A 17,454-nucleotide genomic window follows, 5' to 3' on the forward strand; every position below is an offset into this window, starting at 1 on the left:
AAGAGGGGAAGCCTTGCACACCTGTTCTCATACTGCGCTCTCCTACTCACAGCTGCACAGTTTCATTCTTGTGCACCACATCTTATGCTTCTCAGACCTCTGCTGAGACGATTTCTCTCTTCTGGGTTAGTTTTCTGCCAGGTGACTGGGTTGAATTGCTGTAGAGTCCAGTGAGTGCCAGAGCTGGGGCAGGGTGATGGTGGAGGAGGTCCATAGCCAAGAGCAGAGGCTCAAGGCCCGTTTTGGCTGTTCTTGTATCAATTCACACCTTAGCATGTAGATTTGTCATTGACTGCAAAATCATCACGCAACCTGCAGTAACTGTGGCTCACAAGAGTGGGAGTGCTTCCTGCTCAGGAGATGAGTAAACTAGTTGGATATGAAAGTTATTTTCATGCTTTGTGCAGGTTGCCCTATTAATTTCTTTCTCTAATCCTAAAGCTCAGCTGGATTAACATTTATGTCAAGTCACCACAAATGCACACACACACACACGCTCATTCTCCCCAGTAGGCGCTGTAACCTTGAGGCTTTTGGGAGCAGTGATTATGCTGCTTACTGCAGCCATACTCCTCCAAACAAAGCAGAGAGAGACTCGGGGCTTTACTCTTCCATCGCAGCAGGATGCAGGCAGTGATGGGTATCCTGCAGAGAGACTCAGCTCTCCCGCGTTATCTACTCAGGTACATGCAGAAGAATGACTGATGACAAGTAGGAATTGCTGCTGTCAGCATTGCAGAACCCAGCAAAGCTGTAATCTCTTCTGCCAGAGCCTCATCTCTGCTCAAGATCTGTCTGCTACACTGGTGTTCTCTCAAGCTCTCTGTTCTCCATATTCATTGCCCTGCTTCCCCTTCCCCCTGAACAGTCTATCCAGTGCCTCTTGTTCTTAAAATGCAGATTGAAACCAGGTAGATACTTACGTATTCACAGCGTTACTCCAAAGAAGCACCTGCTGCAGCACAATTGCAAGGGGTAACATTACAGAGAGAAGCGCTTTCCAAATCCTGCAGAAGCACTCTTGACATCACCTCGCAGTTCCTGAAACAGCCCTGTTCAACCGCCAGCACCCTCCTTCCTGCCACAGACTCATCCCATTCTCTGGCTGTCCACGCCAAAAGGCACTTTGCTGTCCTACTCTCAACGTTTCAGTCCTTCTGTCATTGGCCTGAACTCAGCAAAGAGGGTTTTGATACTGGTAATTGGGGAAAATGTAATAACTGTAAAGGCTGAAGCATACTGTCTGGAAAGTACAGTCGTTGTTGGAGGACAAAGCAGATGTTAGACCAATGTTCATCAGGGCAGAAGTGGGAGACTCTTGTCAGGCAACAGTTTGAACCAAGTGATGTTGTATGATCCTTTACACAGCATCTCTGTGGCATAGTACAGGTCAGGGTGATCTCAGCGTACTGGCTTGATGCCACTGGCCAGAGATGATGGTCTTCATCCCTCAGACTGTCAGGCACAACTCCTCTCCCCAGAGAGCCACGCTAAGTCTGCAGCATGAGAATGGAAGCAGTTTGGGGACTGGATCAGCCCTGTGGACTGAAGTTCTGCGCTCCAAAAACTGATAGAGCCAGAAGAGCACACACTGTGTTGTGCCTCACTGCTACAGAGGGGGCTGGGAAGCAATCTCCTGGGCTTAGGCAGGTCTTGCCCTTCCTTGGAGACCAGCAGGACAGAGTTTTATTACACAGCAGGTTTAAGAAGTGATTTTTTCTCCGGGTATGTAATTAAACTGTGAAACTTACTGCTACAGGGTGCTGCAGAGGCCCAAAGTTTAATGAGCCTTAGAATATTTAAATAAATTCACACAAGGAAAACCTTTCAAGTGTTACTGAATGCTAAGATGCAGCCATAACCCCTGGCAGCGGGTATCCCTCATCCTCTTTTGTCAGAAGCTAGGAGGGAATGGCCAGGAGCTGGGCTGCCCTACTCCTCGTTTGTTCTTTCTCCTCTTCCTCAAGGCATCTGAAACTGTCAGAGACAACACAGGCGAGAGGAGCCCTCAGCTCACCCTTTTTGTGTTTTTAGGCTGTTGGACTGTGCAGTTCTCTGAACGGGCTCCAAGTGAACGTGTGCATGGAATTTGGTGCAGAGATCCTAGCTGGAGTCCTGGACAGAGCATAATCACATTAGCCTGGCAGCACGCCTTTGCTGATTAGCCCCCTTCCCTCCCCTCTAAGCAGAGCTAATTAACCCAAGCGCAGCACTGCACCGAAGCTGTATTAATTCTTGTGGCTCCAGGGTTGGCTTAGCCAGTGCTACCTTGGGGATGACACAGCGCAGATATATGAAGATAACTCGTGTCGGCTGCTCTGCTGGTGTGGAGTTGGGCAAAGACTGCTGCTGTTCCTGCACGCGCTCTGTCAGATGGGAGATTTCTTGTTCATTACCAGCCTGGACAGGATTTGTAGTGTTATTCCCAAGACAAGAGGTCAACAGCATTGGTGGTTCCTCAGGTGGTAGTTGCAGTTTCTTAGAGTCCAAAGGGGCAAATGTCCCCTCCAGCTAGTGTCTCAGTTTTGGATGGTGGGAAGGCTGCAGAACTCCCTGACTCTTGTGGTGGTGTGCGGAAAGGAGAGGCTTGGGAGTGTGTAGCACTCCAGAAATTGAAGGTGTCTGGAAAATTTAATCAAATGCAAAATTTAATCAAATTACCTAATTGGAAAAAAGTTTGGAGAGCCTTGCTTTATCCTGTTACGGTTGCACTAGCTGCGTATTACCTCAAGTCTGCCCAGAGATGGCCTGAGAACTGTTATGTCCTATGCTACCGTCAATCAAAGCATTTGGGATAGATAACAAGGCTTATAAATGATGTTCTTTACTGATTGCATCTAGCTGTGAGGGCTGCTGATGTGTTCTGGGCTCAGTGTCTCAGGCAGTGCCTCCAGGTAGGTTCTTCTGTAATCAGGGCTGGGTTTTCTGGCAGCTCTGCTGGCCAGAGTCAGCAAGGGGAAGGAGCAAGCTTGGGTGCAGCTCAGGATACCGGGGGGGTCCAGCTTACCCCCGTCGTGGTAAAGAACAGCTGGAATAGCAAAGGGTCCTTATCCCCACCTTCTCTGCCAAAATTTGCAACCTGGTGTAAGTTGGCCCTCCTTTGAGTGGGGATTTGGACCAGGTGACCCCCAGGGGTCCCTTCCAGCTTATGTTGTTCTTTGTGACTCAGAGTCCCTGATTGCTTCAGGCACCAAGCAGTCAAGATTTGCTGAGAACAGCTGGCTTTGGACTGTGCATCCGGTGCTGCAAGACAGCCTTCCTCTTACGGATACCACATCCACCTTGATTTGAGAAGGATGTTTGTAAGAAATAGTCAATGCCAAGTGGAGTGGTGAATAGTTCATTCAGTTCAGGGACTCAACCAGAAAATCAGAAATTTGTGTCAATTGTTTTAAGGTTATTTCATCCTTTTCATAAAAGAATCCTGGGTTGATTAAGGAACATGGAAATGCTTTCTGAATGAAAACCCAATGGTTTCTTTTAAAAACATCTTGCAGTGGAAATTGCCTGCCCTTTATGGCTGTAACTCAACTGGGACCAAGTAATTTTTTGGTTTTGCAGAAGAGTATTTCTCAGTGAACTTCCTTTTTCTTGGAAGTGTTTATCCAAGCCTTACTAAGAGAAGCTGTAAAACATCTTCTAGATAGCTGTGCAGTGGTGATCAGTCGGCACAAAGCAGGCAGTTCAGTGCCCAGGTGGGAGAGTGGCCATCTTAGAGGCAGCAGCACCCATACAGAGCGTGTGGCTGGGTGAGGGGGGTGAAGTGGAGGCATACAGGCAGTGCCCTCTCCATGCTCAGCAGGCAAAAGAAGGATTTGCTGACATTTCCATGTCTTGGCAGCACATCTTCAAAGAAGGAAAAACGAAGCTGCCATGTAGTTTTGCTTTCTGTCAGCAGGTTTACTTAGGGAATTGGTCTTGGTTTGCTGTATCAGAGATACAGTAATTATAGCTAAGATTTTGACATCTTAATTCTGAGAGTAGAAGCCAGACAAATAGTTTTATTCTTTAAGCAATGTCAAGCACAGCCTGGTCTGAGCGGTGTGTTTGTGCACGCACGAACACTGTGTGTTGTCACGGAAAGTACTCTTGCCTCAGCAGTTCTTTGTATCCCAGTGTGGGATTTCAAACTTCATTATCAGTTTTGAAATTCATTTTGGCACTTGAACTGTAAATAAAAAAGTAAATACATCATAATGCGAAGAGCTAAGCCTCCCTGCTGAGCCACCTCTCCTGGCAAAAGGCTGCTCCTGGCAATACTGATTTAAGCTCACAGACTCACTCTTCCCTTTTCCACATCTCTGGCCTTTGTCTGCTGGCAGATTTTACCTCATCTCTCCTGTCTTGCTCTCCTGATGAAAGTAATGTTGATTTCTTTTTCCCTGTCACATTTCCAGATAGGTGGATCCTGTGACATGGCCTGACAACTCCAAAATACCCTGTTTCACAATGCTTGATGAATAATAAAAGATTCCTTGACCAGGTCCAAAAGGGCATGGTTCAGGGCGATGTGCTTGTGCTAGGATGTGGCCTCAAGCCCAGCTAGGAGTTCTCCTCAGGTTCTGTTCCCAGGCTGGAGCTGGTTGTGGAAAACGAGCTCTTTCCATGGCCATGACATTAGGTTTGTACGCACCTTGCCATGGTACACAGGCTTACACCTTAAGGCTGAGCACCTGCAAAAGCAGACAAACAGGGCGTTGCCACAGCATTTAAATGCAAACAGGTTGGTTCCAAGGTGCTTGGATTCGATTTCCTAGGACTCCTGAAGTTCTCAGACGTTTCCATTGCTTGCAGCAAAGCGAGGCCATGTCCCCCGGCGGTGTGACTGCTGCCTCAGTGCTACATGCTGAACGGCTCCGTCCCCGTGCTGGGATTCCCTGGCTTGTGCTGGGGCCACTGCAGCAATGCAGCCGATGGGAGGAAGTAAACAACTATTTCACCCATCAGGCTCATAACTGACCCTACTCAGTCTGTTGACATGTCACAGCCCAGAAATGGGATTGTCTGAAGCATAATCCGTGCCTGAATAGGTACTGATTACCAGCAAGGGGAGGCAGCGACAGCGGCTCATCATTGCAGCCATCCTCAGTATAATCAATGTTGTAGAGAAACTGGAAAAAAAGCTCCAAGAATTTTCTGCTGGGGTCTGTGGTATTTGTAACAGAGCAAGAGATAGAGAACCTGATTCTACATAAGATAATTCCTGAAGGTATCACCATAGTGAAGCTAAAAGCTTTCTATGTGTTTCAGCATGTAACATGCAGCACCTGCAGATCATCCTCCTGTAGCAAATTGAGCTGGTTCTGCAGTACAAAAATTAACCCAGTGTTTGGAAGGGCTCAGACCCAGCACAGCACATAAAGCTTCTTGCAGAATGAAGACTGGATCTAGAGGAAGCAACCAAACAGCGTCCAAAGCTGAAGAGTAGACAGACATCGGTTTAAATTCAGCCCATTATCAGTAAACAAAAGCAACGCTGATAATATTTGGTGCTGTGCTAGATGTGGTCTGAGCTGTCCCGATTGAACTGGCATTGGGATAACCACTGGTTCCTAAACACCTTGCTACAACTCACAACTGACCCTCCCCACAGCCACTCTCCCCGTCTGTCTTTCCACTTCCTTGTTCACTTGGAGTTTCTCTGGTCCCTCCGAGAAATGTGACAAAATGTGACTGCCTGCACCAGGTACAGACAAACTATCAGAGAGAGAGCAAACTTCTTTAGACTAGGACTGATGCTAAGTACGCTCCAAGCTCTGCAAAGGGAAACCAGGAAAGATTGCACCAGCAGTATTGGCATGATGTTATTGTGTTACAAAAGTTCCATTTTCTTCTTCTCTTTCTCCTCCTTGGACTCCAGGAGAATGTACCTTGACTACACTGAGTAGATCTCCTGGTCACAGAACAAATCTGGAGGGAGGGAATATAAATGGCGTAGAAGACAAAAAACAGAACTCAGCATTTATTAGTTTTTGATGATTACTAAATGCTGGGGAGCTGACATTGCAGCACTGTTTTACTCCTAATCATATGTCAGATAAGATAAACAACGATGCAACTGTGTCCCATCAAGACACTCCATCCGGTGAATCTTGTCATTTGATCTTTGCCCTTATGAAGCACAAATCCACTTAAGAGATCCATGGCATTGTCCATCATAGCTGCTTCCATGTATCTTAATGCAGTCTCACAGGATGTACGCTGCCATTCCCGTGCAGCATTTGAAATGCTGTCAGAGCATCAGAACGTTCCACTTAATTGAAGATGCACTGCTCTGCTCGATTCTGCTTTTCTTACACAAGTGCCTCTCTGTTGATCTGCAGCAAGTTTGGAAGTGGAGGCTGAGCGACATTAAAGTCTTCCCCACAGCTGCTTCAACCTGTTTCTGGCAGGATGCAAGTCATACAGCTCTGGATAGGAAATGTATATTTATCTTCGGGTAAAGGGCAACTAGCATCCCAGGTGCTTTGGTTGCAGCAGGTTATGTGTGTGTGCCCGTGTCGGTGAGCATACTGTGAAAGCGTGTAAGTGTGTTTGAATTAACTGAGTTGCAAAAATTGAAATTGACATTTCTCTGCAGCTCTGCAGAGTGATGTCTGTGGAGCAGCGAGGACTCAGAGAGGTGTCTGTGCCAGGGGTGGGGTGCAAGCAGCTCTTCTCAAATGCAGGATCTTTTTTACGTTCAGAAGTAGGGCAAGGAAGTAGTCCAGCTTTTCCAGGCAGTGATTTATTACTGCCAAAGGAGGACTCATGACAGAGATCGAGGGTATGAAATGAGTTAAAAGTATTTTTTTCTCTTTGGAATGTGAGTGATGTGAGCTTTGCTGGAAGGGAGGGGAATGGGGAGACAACTAGGGAAAGCAGCAGGTTCTAGAAGGAAAAATACTCGTCTAAATTGTTCCCTTTTGATATATTAATGCCTTCTTCAAGGGCTTATTCGAGGAAAAACAGACTTTAAGAAAATGAGTTAGCATTTAAATTGACTCAGTTGTCTTCTTTAAATAATTCCTAAATGAGTCTTTCCATTTGAAGTTAGAGAGGCCACAAATCTCTGCACAGGTCCTCCAAGCACAGGTCAGACTGAGGATGTGGAGACAGGAAGGCTGGAATGCAAGGGAGAAGGGAGGCAAAAGGGGGCTGTCAGGCTACAGCTGGCCACGTCTGAAAGGCACCCGACAGGGCACCAACTCTGGGCGCATCGAGTGGCTTTAGAGACGGCCAGGTCTGCACCGTCTGAGGGCCTCAGTTAATAGCCATGCACTCTGACGGTCGTGCTCGCCACGGTCACCATCAGCCCCTGACTTATTCCTGTCCCTGCGTGTTGCTGGTGGCCTCAGGAGTGATCTTGTCTGGAGCTGAGGAGTGACACATACTGCCCACCATGGACTGAAAGGTCCTCCCTCATGCAGGTTTTTCTTTCATCACACACAGAGAGAAGGGGCTGATGATCTCATCTGCAAGCAGCTCTGCAGGACTCCATCTCTACATGCAGGAGAGCTCAAAAACTCTCCACCTGGCATGGGTGAGGGGAGATGGCACTACCAAAGGCAGGAGAGCCAAGATACCTCCTTCTCATTAACTGTGATTTCTTATTCTACAATTTTCTTTTGTAACCGCGTTTTTAATTTGTAATCTGAAGCAGAACCTTTTATTCCGGTGAAGTAAATTTGTCCTGCTTTTACTCTGAGCCTTATCTGGGGACAGTGACTGTAGGAGAATCTGACAAGTCCCAGGGACTTTGCAGAGCCGCAATTTATTGCTCTTTGTTACAAAGCAATAAATCCTTATGCAGTAGTGAGTAAGCAGAGTCCGAGTCTCCCCATCCAACCTGTGCATGTGAATGTGGGAAGTTAGGGGTATTTTTCCTGAGAAGCATAGGTCAGCTGGAGATTGACAGCAAGTGCCTTATGGTGGGGAGACGAGGGGGTAGCGGGCTGGTGGCTGGCAGCAGGTGATGAGTGGCGTCTTGTGACATGGGGCACACTCAAAGGTGTCACCTGGAGCTCTGACCAGCAAGTCTCTGTGATGGCACATGCGTTGTGGTGTGTTTGCTGTATGGTGGACAGGGTCCAATACAGGACACTGGGCTTAAACTGAGAGTCTGAAGTGATATTTTTGGCAAGTAATTAATTGAACAAAACCACAGCATTAAAACAAACAGAGCTGTTTGTGGATTCAAGATAAATTTCCTAAACCTGAGTCAGCAAAAGCTGGGGCCCTTTCCATAGCGCGTCCTGCATGTCCTGCATCTGATTTGCCAGCCCCACGGATGCCTCAGGTGCCACGGTGCATCTCCAGAGGCAGCACACATCTCTGCTTCACCATCTGAGCCAAGCCCTTACACTTTGTGCATTTAAGAGCACAGCCTGCAACATCCATGACTGGCTCAGACCGGTGAGTTCTCCGGCCGGGAGCTGCTGGTTGCTGCTGCCCTTGCCACCCCCGTTCAGGAGCTGCAGACTGTGCAGCGCCCAGCACAGCCCGCTGCAGCTTCCTGCCAGTCTCTACAGAACTTCAGCAATCCAAATAAAAAAGTGCGGGGTTCATTGCCAATTCACCGCCTGGCTCCCCGTGGGGAGGCGGTGACTCGCTTGACTTTGATCATGCTGTAGTGATCATGAATATTTACAGCCAGCTCCTCTGCTGCAAGCTACAGACAAAAAGCTCTGGAAATGCCAGGAAACCCCGAGTGTCCCCTCTGCCACCTTGGCTTCTCCGAGTAATTCCTTCTCCTCTCTGGTGCAGATCAAGTTGTTAGCATGCAAGGCAGTGCCAGCACAGACTGTACTGAGAGCTGAGTGACACTGGTGTGTGCAGGGGAGGTCTGTAATGAGCAGGAGTTCGGTAATTAGGCACTTCAGCACAAGCTGCAGTAAAGGGACATTCAGGGACAGATTTATTGGGGGAAAGAGGGGAAAGGGAGAAAGAAACGGGGTGCATGATCCTCTTACCAGCATTATTTAGTGCAGTACATGCTCAGGATCATGCACCGTGCTGCACACTGGGGGAGGGGGCATGACCAGCACACACACCTTGTCCTTGGAGCACCTGCAGGGCAAGTGGGCACATTTACAGCCCCATGCCCTTGAAGAGGTGTCAGGTACTGATAGCAAGCACCATTCATCCCCAAACACTGCTCTGGCATCAGGCAGCATGCCCTTGTATTCCCCTCTAAGTGACGCGATGGGAATGCAAATTGTTAGGCAAAAATTCAGGCAGGTTCGACAGCACAAGTGCACGGGGCAGCAGGGACCCAGAAAAGGTGAAAAAAACTGGACCTGTGCAGCTGTGAGTGGGCAACAAGGGTGCTTGGCCTCATAGCTGGGTGGACGAGAACACAGAGGACAGGAGAAGCAGCCCATGGTTGCTGCAGCTTCATGCGAATAACTGTCAGGTTTCTGCGCCTCCTTCAATTTGCCTGTGACTGCACATCGACGGCAGGACTGCATGCTGCTGCTTTGTACAGCACCTGGGACTGAGATCCTCTGCTGGGCTGAGACACCAAGGTGCTACCCATCACTTACTGGTCTGAAGCCAAGCTGCCAGGACGTGTGCCCCGGCCTCTATTCTGCACGGACTTCTCACACCATTATTTGCTGAGCGGAGCACCCTAGCCGGTCGCTCTTTACTCACATCAGTTTTATCTCTGTGCGTTAGTACCCAGGGGATGTGGAGTTATGTCCATGGAGTAACTGGTTGAGGGTAAGTTTAAGGGTTAAAACCTTGGGCAGCTATTTGGGGAATATAATAAAGGTGTCTGCAAACTTCCCCTGTGTTTAGGCAGTCGCTCTATCCTGCACCAGCTTTACCTGCCTCGGCCAACACAGCGTGGTGTGAAGGAAGCAGGTATGGGGATTGTCTGGCACATGGTTGTCCATGAGTGGATGCCATTTACTGCTAACTCCTCTTTCTCTCTCCCCTGTGCAGTACAAACAAGTGGAGCAGTATATGTCCTTCCACAAGCTCCCTGCGGACATGCGTCAGCGCATCCATGATTACTACGAGCACCGCTACCAGGGGAAGATGTTCGATGAGGAGAGCATCCTGGGAGAGCTGAGCGAGCCTCTCCGAGAGGTAAGGAGGGGCTGCAAATGGGCAGTGCGTGTTCCTGCCATCCTTGGCAGCCATGGAGCTCCGACTGTGCAGTGTCTTGTCCCCATGGTTTGCAGAGGACACCGGAGGGTGATGGGCATGGTGGGAGGCCAGCTTCCCCATCAGCACTGGCTGTGTGTGTGCCCTAGTGCCCAGCAGAGACAGCACATCCATGCAAGCCCCATTTTAATTGGGACTGTACCTGCTCCTGCACTGTGCCCTGCTTTTTGCAAGGGCAGGGCCAAAAAGACCACAGTCCAGAGCTTGTCTGTGTCTCTGTGTGAGACAGTTTCAGTCAGAGGGAGTGACTGTCCTAGCCAGTCTGTCATGCTTTGAATCCTGTTAGGAAAGACTGCTTGCTTTCTGAGCCTGGCTAACCCCTGGTTGGCTGCATTGCACACAGGAGTGCCCGTTGCCTGTTTGTGTCCTACAGGGCACTGTTAGACCTCTCCAGCAGATTCTAGTGCGGATGTGGAGACGAATTTTGCTTCCTTCCTTGCATTGTTTGACTCTCCAGTCTCCTGCCCTTTTTCCTGGTACAACAGACATAATCATCTTCATCCAGCTGCGCTCTCCTTCCTTCAGTCACTCCTGTCCTTTATTCCTATTTAAGGGTCCTTTACCTGCCTTGCACTGCAGAGCCAATACTGTGGACAAATACCTCCTTTTTTTGAGGCTGGCATGATGTAGCATATGATCTTGTGCCCATCAATTTGTCATACATACATTTGCACCATATGGGTGCTCTGCAACAACAACAGACCTCCTCCCCATTCCCAAACAAGCCCCACAAGAGAGCACTCTGGAAAGTGCCTCGCTATTGCCTCACACCTCTGCAGGTCCCTTCCCTCCCTAAACACACACACCTCTGCCTGCTGTGGTGTCTCAGTAAAGCCCCCACCTCTTGCTCCCTAATATAAAGCCGTGTCTCCCGTATTTATACACACCTCCCTGCAGTGTGCTGGCCTGATCTGTGCCCCATGCAGCCTAGGAATGCAGGTTCTCCCCAGTGCCTGCCTCCACTACGTTATGCACAAGCACTGGAAGCAGTCTTCTTCCTGTTTTTCCCCTCCTTAGGAGAGGGAAGAGCTGAGCATCTACCAGCAATATCTTAAAACTAGGTCTGCCGAAATCTAAAAAGGTAGTGCTGGAAGAGTTGCCCTCAACCCACTGAGGAGGAGACAGAGGCTTCCCCTGCCCTCCTTCTTCCTGCTCCAGTCATCCAGATCCTCCTTCACTGCTTGGCTGGGGAGCTTTGTGCTGGGGAGATGTACTCAGTATCACTTTCTGCTGCTTTCTGAGTCTGAGCTGGCATGGCACATCAGCTCCTGTGCGACGGAAGGTGCTGTCATGCCCTCCGAGTGACACCAAGCCACAGGAAGAGGCACAATCCCTGTCTGCTATATGACAGCTGAACAGCTGAATTGGGCTTTCTTCATCTGAGGTTGATGAGGTAGCCCATGCCACGGTGACTGGTGGGCACCTTTCCCTCCCTCCTCTTGACACTGTCCCCAGCTGCCCAGGATAATTATTTCTCTGAGCGCCTTGGCACTTTTGTGCTGTTTAATATCTCATTGTCAAGCAAGGGCAACAGAGAACGTAGGGCTGCCAAGGTGAGTTATAACGTTTTCCCAGAGAGGAGCCCTGGGCTTTTTCATACAGTGTTTCATCAGCACTACGCACCCAAAATCCAAGGCTTTCTGCAGTAAGAGGTATATTTTATGTATTTGGCATAGTGGGGGGTTCCTGTTTTGTCCCTGCTCGGAGAGAAAGCATATGAATGAAGGCAATGAAGCATGGTGTCAAGCTATCAGCTTCAGTTAGCACTGCTATGTGCTGTGTCCCGAGGCCCATTCCAGCCTGCACTGGGGGAGCCAGACAAAGAGGACAGCATTGTTTTATTTTTGACTTTTTAACATACACATAAAGTGGGGAAACTTCATGGGTTATTAGATGCTGAGTAAACATATGTGTGTGTCTTTTCTGTTCCATGTTTTCTCCCTGCCTCCCTCCCCCCCACCCCTCTCTCGTTTGTACTCACATTGTCATCAGGAAATCATCAACTTCAACTGCCGGAAGCTGGTTGCCTCGATGCCCCTCTTCGCCAACGCAGATCCCAACTTTGTGACATCCATGTTGACCAAGCTGCGGTTCGAGGTGTTCCAGCCCGGGGATTACATCATCCGGGAGGGCACCATTGGCAAGAAGATGTACTTCATCCAGCACGGAGTGGTGAGCGTCCTCACCAAAGGCAACAAGGAGACCAAGCTGGCAGATGGCTCCTACTTTGGAGGTGCGTGTTAACGAGTCACCCTTGCATAGTGAGACCCACTGGTAGTGTTAATATTTTCCTTCACGTGTCATAAACAGGCAGGGCAGAATGTGGGATTGATACCCAGTCACCTCCTCCACCCCCTGTCTCTGTTCATCTCCCCTGTCCTGCAGCTTCAATAAGTAAATTGTGCAATGAGTGGTGGCTGGGAGCTGTGGGCAGTGTGGGAGTCTAGGCAATAAATAATAACAAAGTGGAGAAGGAAAACTTAGTTCTTGTAGTTTCATTTCCTTTTGCCCCAAGCAAACTGACAGATCTGTGAAGCTGAGAATCTAAAGGAAAAAAATGGAGCATTCTCAATTCTCCAAGCACATTTATAGTGTTGCCTACTCCTACTGCCTGGCATCCATCATATGAGGTACTGTATAAACATGGAGGAAAAAACATAGTCCATCATCTCCCCAGTCTGTGGCTCAGCAAAATGTCATGAAGGTCGGCAGGCAGGCATAATGTATCAGCAGCAGAGGCCTGGAACGGTGAAAGTAATACAAGGTCAGAAAACACCATAAGAGAAGATTTAGGATATTGCTTTTATGAGTAACACAGAAACTCTCCTGCTATCACAGCCCCACAGAGACCTCACTGACACCCCAAGACAGACAGTTCTCTGGTACATGCACGTTTCAGTACAAGCACTGAATGCGTCATAATTAATCACCTACCAGGAGGGGTAGAATGAAACCTGACTTTCCTTCCTCTCTGTAAGAACCGTTCTCTATTAAAACATCCCAATCTTGCATTTCCTACACACTTCTGTTATTTCCTGCAAAATAACCTGTTTGCAGCTACCTGCTGGCTCTGGGGTACAGGGGTTTTGTACATCACTAGCAAGTTGGGTCAGCTTTCTGGGATTTGGAGTTGGAGGGCCTGAGTCAGGATACCCTTACTCTGACAGATTTGATTCAATTTGCCCGTGAGATTCAATGCGTTTCAGATACCACATGCACAACTTGCTCACACATTTAAAGACAGCACAGTTTCAGAGGCATCATTTCCCTAGGAAAGCAGCCTAAAACTCACAACCTTGTAGTGCTACTATACTGGCGCTTTGGAGTGCTCCCAGAATGAATCCTGAGAGTGGTGCTGGTAGATTGACACCCAACAGCACAGAAAAGCATGCTGTGACCAGACCTTCTGCCTTTAGGTCACAGCATCTGTCTTTAAGTGCCTGTCTTAGGTGCCCAGACTGTGTGTGTAATCAGTGGAAAAGCAGGACTCAGGAGCTCTCTGCTGAGTGCTCAAGGAGTGTCTGTGCCCAAATGAGACATTTATGTTAGAGTCAAGGACTTTCTGTTCTGTAGCTAGCTGAGCAGCCTCTGAGAGTAGCTGGCTGCAGTGTAAATACACCAAGAGTTAGTAAGTGGCTACCACTAACTTGGCTTATCCTATCTGTAAGCTTGCGACACGTCTGCAAGTAACTTCCAAGTGTCTTTGAACAGACAAATGTTCTGGGTTTGAGGATCGCTCTTACTACCAGGCACCAAGGCCACAGGTCAGCACAGAACCTTTATTGCAAATCTAAAGAGAGAATTAGCTTCAATGAGGGCACGGCATGACCTTCTGCTCCCAGTGCCCATGAGGAGTTGGCGAAAGACAGCTTCTCCACTCTGAATGCACAAATGACATCTTTGATAATCCACCATAACAAAACTTGACTGTCTAATTAGATGAGCAGATTCCCTGAGGTGCAATTGTACGTAGCAGCTGCCACAACTGAGCCCCCTGGTATTTTCTTGTTTAAATGTTACTGCATATGGAGAACATTACTGCTGCTCATGCTTTCAGGGGGAAAGCAGGTAGAGTCTACCTGGAGAGGAGACTGGGTAGCAAGCACGAATGCCTGTTGAATGGCAGAGCCAGGTTTTGTATGGCAGGGGTGGTGGTGTCTGTCCCCATGTTCTCAGGCTGGGGTTTTCATTCCAGAAATTTGCCTGCTGACTCGCGGCCGGCGCACAGCCAGTGTGCGAGCTGATACCTACTGCCGGCTCTACTCCCTCTCGGTGGACAACTTCAACGAGGTGCTGGAAGAGTACCCCATGATGCGGCGAGCTTTTGAAACGGTGGCTCTTGACAGGCTGGACAGAATTGGTAAGTAGAAGATGTGGGGGTTTCCTTTCAACTACATGCTACCCTGGCATCCTGTGCCCAGACCTGGTCCTTTTGGTCCCTTGTTCCTTTGCTGGACTTGTGAACTGAAGGAGATCCTACCCAGTCTCTCCTTGTCTGGCTTCAGCTCCTACAAGAAGTCCATTTATGATCAGTTAGAACCTCATCCTTCTCTCTCTGTCTTTCACATACACATTTCTGCCAGCTCCTGCTTCATTTGTTTCCATTTCCAAGAGGTCTTTTAAAGAACCAAGATCATTCTGACCCCATGAGAGCCATCCTGGTGAATTCTCTAGATTTTGAATTTTAGCTCAGAATGTGCAAGTACCCAGAACCTGCCAGGTTCAACAGAAAATAGGCCAGGCTGTGACCTCCCCCAGGTCCTGCGAGCAAACCTTAGTATTTCACTGAAATGTTCTGAAGCAGCAATCATCCCTCAACACGGGGGCTCGGGTGTTTGTTGGAGGGTGGCCTGTGTTTTGCATGGATGCTGGTTGGGCTATGACTGAATGGGTTAGTGGTATTACTTTTTAAAAGAAAAAACTGGAGCCACATTGATGAGGAAGAGTCTTCTCTATCAAATGCAGACCGTAATGCAGCTTTTTGGGACAGTTGCTTTTCTGGTCACAGTTGACATAAGCTGGAAAAGCAGAAAGTGCTGTTGGGACAGGAAAGCTTGGAGTGCTTTCTGGTGTCTTGTGCAAAACCATCAGCAAAGCACAGCCACAAAGCACTGTCCAGCTGTCCACAAAGGTCCAATATATTCAGTAGAAATGGGCACCAGACAGAACAAAGACATGGAACAATTGATAAAACACTTAACCTCCCACAGCCCAGAGTAAAGACAGGTAACCAAAGAGTATCATCAAATTGTAGTAGCTCACAGTCACCCGTGCCACGATGCCGTCCTGTCCTGGGAGAGATATCACCTGTGCTGCAAACAGCCTTGTCTGATTAGAGGAGACGAGGTACCAGGCCTTGGTCACAACCAGAGGCATTTAACATAGAGATTAAGTGACTTACACAAGGTCATGCAGGAAGTCTCTGCAGAGTTAAAGACTGAGCATTTCAGAGTGCCAGCCTAACTTCTTTAGTTTCTTATTATACATCACTTAACACTGCACGCATTTTCATTGCTTTCCAGAATCAAAAAGGTCAGTGCAAGTCTTGAGTACAACGCAGAAAGCAAGGAGGATAATGGGGTGGGGGTGGGGGGTAGGGAGGAAGCTGGCATCCCAGCAAGGGGTGCAGTGTCTCTGGGGCTTTTCATGCCAGGAACATTGTATTCTGTGCATCTCATTACCAGCTACAGACCAGAAAGCGTGACCCCTGAAGAAAAGGTTATGAGCTAAATATGTAGAGTTTGGCCACTAATGAGGCCCTAGTGTAAGTGGCAACAGTCTCCTCACTTAAGTTATTTAAATTAGACTGAACAATCTTCTAGAAAATGTAATATCAAGCACAACCAGGGATGGGCCAGCTTGACTTTATCTCAAGTTCTTCATCTTTAGATGGTCAGTACTGCTCCGCTTCCTAGCCTGGTGCTCTTAGTGACTTTATATACAGGTGGGCAGGGCATCGTGTGCTCCTTGGCCTTCGCTCTGTGTGCAGCTGCATGCACAGCCAAAATTCAAGGCAAACGTAGCACAGACTGCTCGTCAGCAGTGATGCAGATCTTTGAGGAGGTTCCCAAAACCACTGTGAAATTAGGTAAATCCTTAGGTGCTTAACCTGTGGTGATGTTAGCAGAACCTGAGGGAGCTAGTTTGAAGCTAGCTGGTGTCTTCTGCTGCAGTCCGTGAGCTGCTGTATAGACATAAGAGGATAAGAAGCTACTACTGATATTGCCCTGCAGCACTGCTTGTCTCAGTGTGAGGATCAGAGACCGGCACTTTACATCTTAGCTGTCATCCTCACTCCCAGCCTTTGGCACTGCCTGTAGTCGTCCCACTGGTGGCAATCATCAGTCAGGCCAGATCCCTGGGCGTAAGGGCTGGAGGTGTGGAAGACAGTTGCAGGTCAGATAGCAGGATCGTGTTTGCTTAGTGGCTGCATCGCAGGCATGCAGAGATCTGCAGTGATGTGCACACCAGGCACTGTTCTGGCACTGGGATGGTGGCTGGTCCAGCTGAATGCTGATTTCCTTTCTCTCCTTCCTGGAGTGAACTTGAAGGAGAGAGAATGCCTCACTGGTCCCCTTGCAGACAGCGTCTCCACATTAAAGAACTTCCCAGAGTTCCTCCACCTTTCTCACTCTGCTTTGCTGCTGTCAGTTTGAGAATGGATTGCAATCATTTCTCATACAGTGGCAGGACAGTGCTATTCTCCCCAGTATTCAGAGTAGTCTTAACCCAGAGCTACCCAGCTGTCCAGTTGTTGTTGATTTCAATGAGATAAACACTTGGGAGCCTTTCATGATGCAGATCAAAGTGAGTTGCCCAAAGCTGCATTAATAATTGGTGTTAGGGCAGGGAATTTTACAGTGGAGGAACTGAGATGTGGGGAGGTAAAGCCAACCTGCTCAAGTTGACGCTGAGTCAGAGGCTACAGAGAATAAACTTTGCTGGCTCAACTCCTAATCCTCTAAGCCCACGGCAGCGGTCCCTTTCCACAGCTCCATCAGAACTATGCCTGAACTATCCCTGTGATGTTACTCAAGTTTCCGAGGAACAGCACTTAGACCATGAGTCAGACCACTCATCTGGGGCATTTCATTGCAGGCAGCCTTTTTGGCTTGTAGCTCCTTCCCATTTTCAGTGTGGAGGCATGCAGGAAAGGCTGGCAAAAGCCAGACAGGAACCTCCATGTCTGTGCAGCTGTGGGAAGCCTTCTTTGCAGTGACGGTCGAGGGGGAAAGCTGCTCCTCACAGCTCTGTTTTCTCAACCATCATAAAAACAAACAAACAAACAAACAAAAAAAAAAC

General features: G+C 48.5%; 1 protein-coding gene across 3 annotated transcripts in view; it reads left to right on the forward strand.

Moving 5' to 3' along the window:
• Window positions 1-17,454, forward strand: part of HCN4 (hyperpolarization activated cyclic nucleotide gated potassium channel 4) — a 148,607-nt gene that overhangs the window by 114,109 nt on the left and 17,044 nt on the right. For all 3 annotated transcript variants that reach the window (XM_035335307.1, XM_035335310.1, XM_035335308.1), the window contains 3 exons: window positions 9,928-10,074; window positions 12,145-12,385; window positions 14,348-14,512. In XM_035335307.1, the coding sequence (XP_035191198.1) occupies window positions 9,928-10,074; window positions 12,145-12,385; window positions 14,348-14,512 (553 nt within the window). The remainder of the gene's footprint in view (window positions 1-9,927; window positions 10,075-12,144; window positions 12,386-14,347; window positions 14,513-17,454) is intronic.

The sequence above is a fragment of the Oxyura jamaicensis genome, chromosome 10 (genome assembly GCF_011077185.1).
Source record: "Oxyura jamaicensis isolate SHBP4307 breed ruddy duck chromosome 10, BPBGC_Ojam_1.0, whole genome shotgun sequence".
Lineage (NCBI taxonomy): Eukaryota > Metazoa > Chordata > Aves > Anseriformes > Anatidae > Oxyura > Oxyura jamaicensis.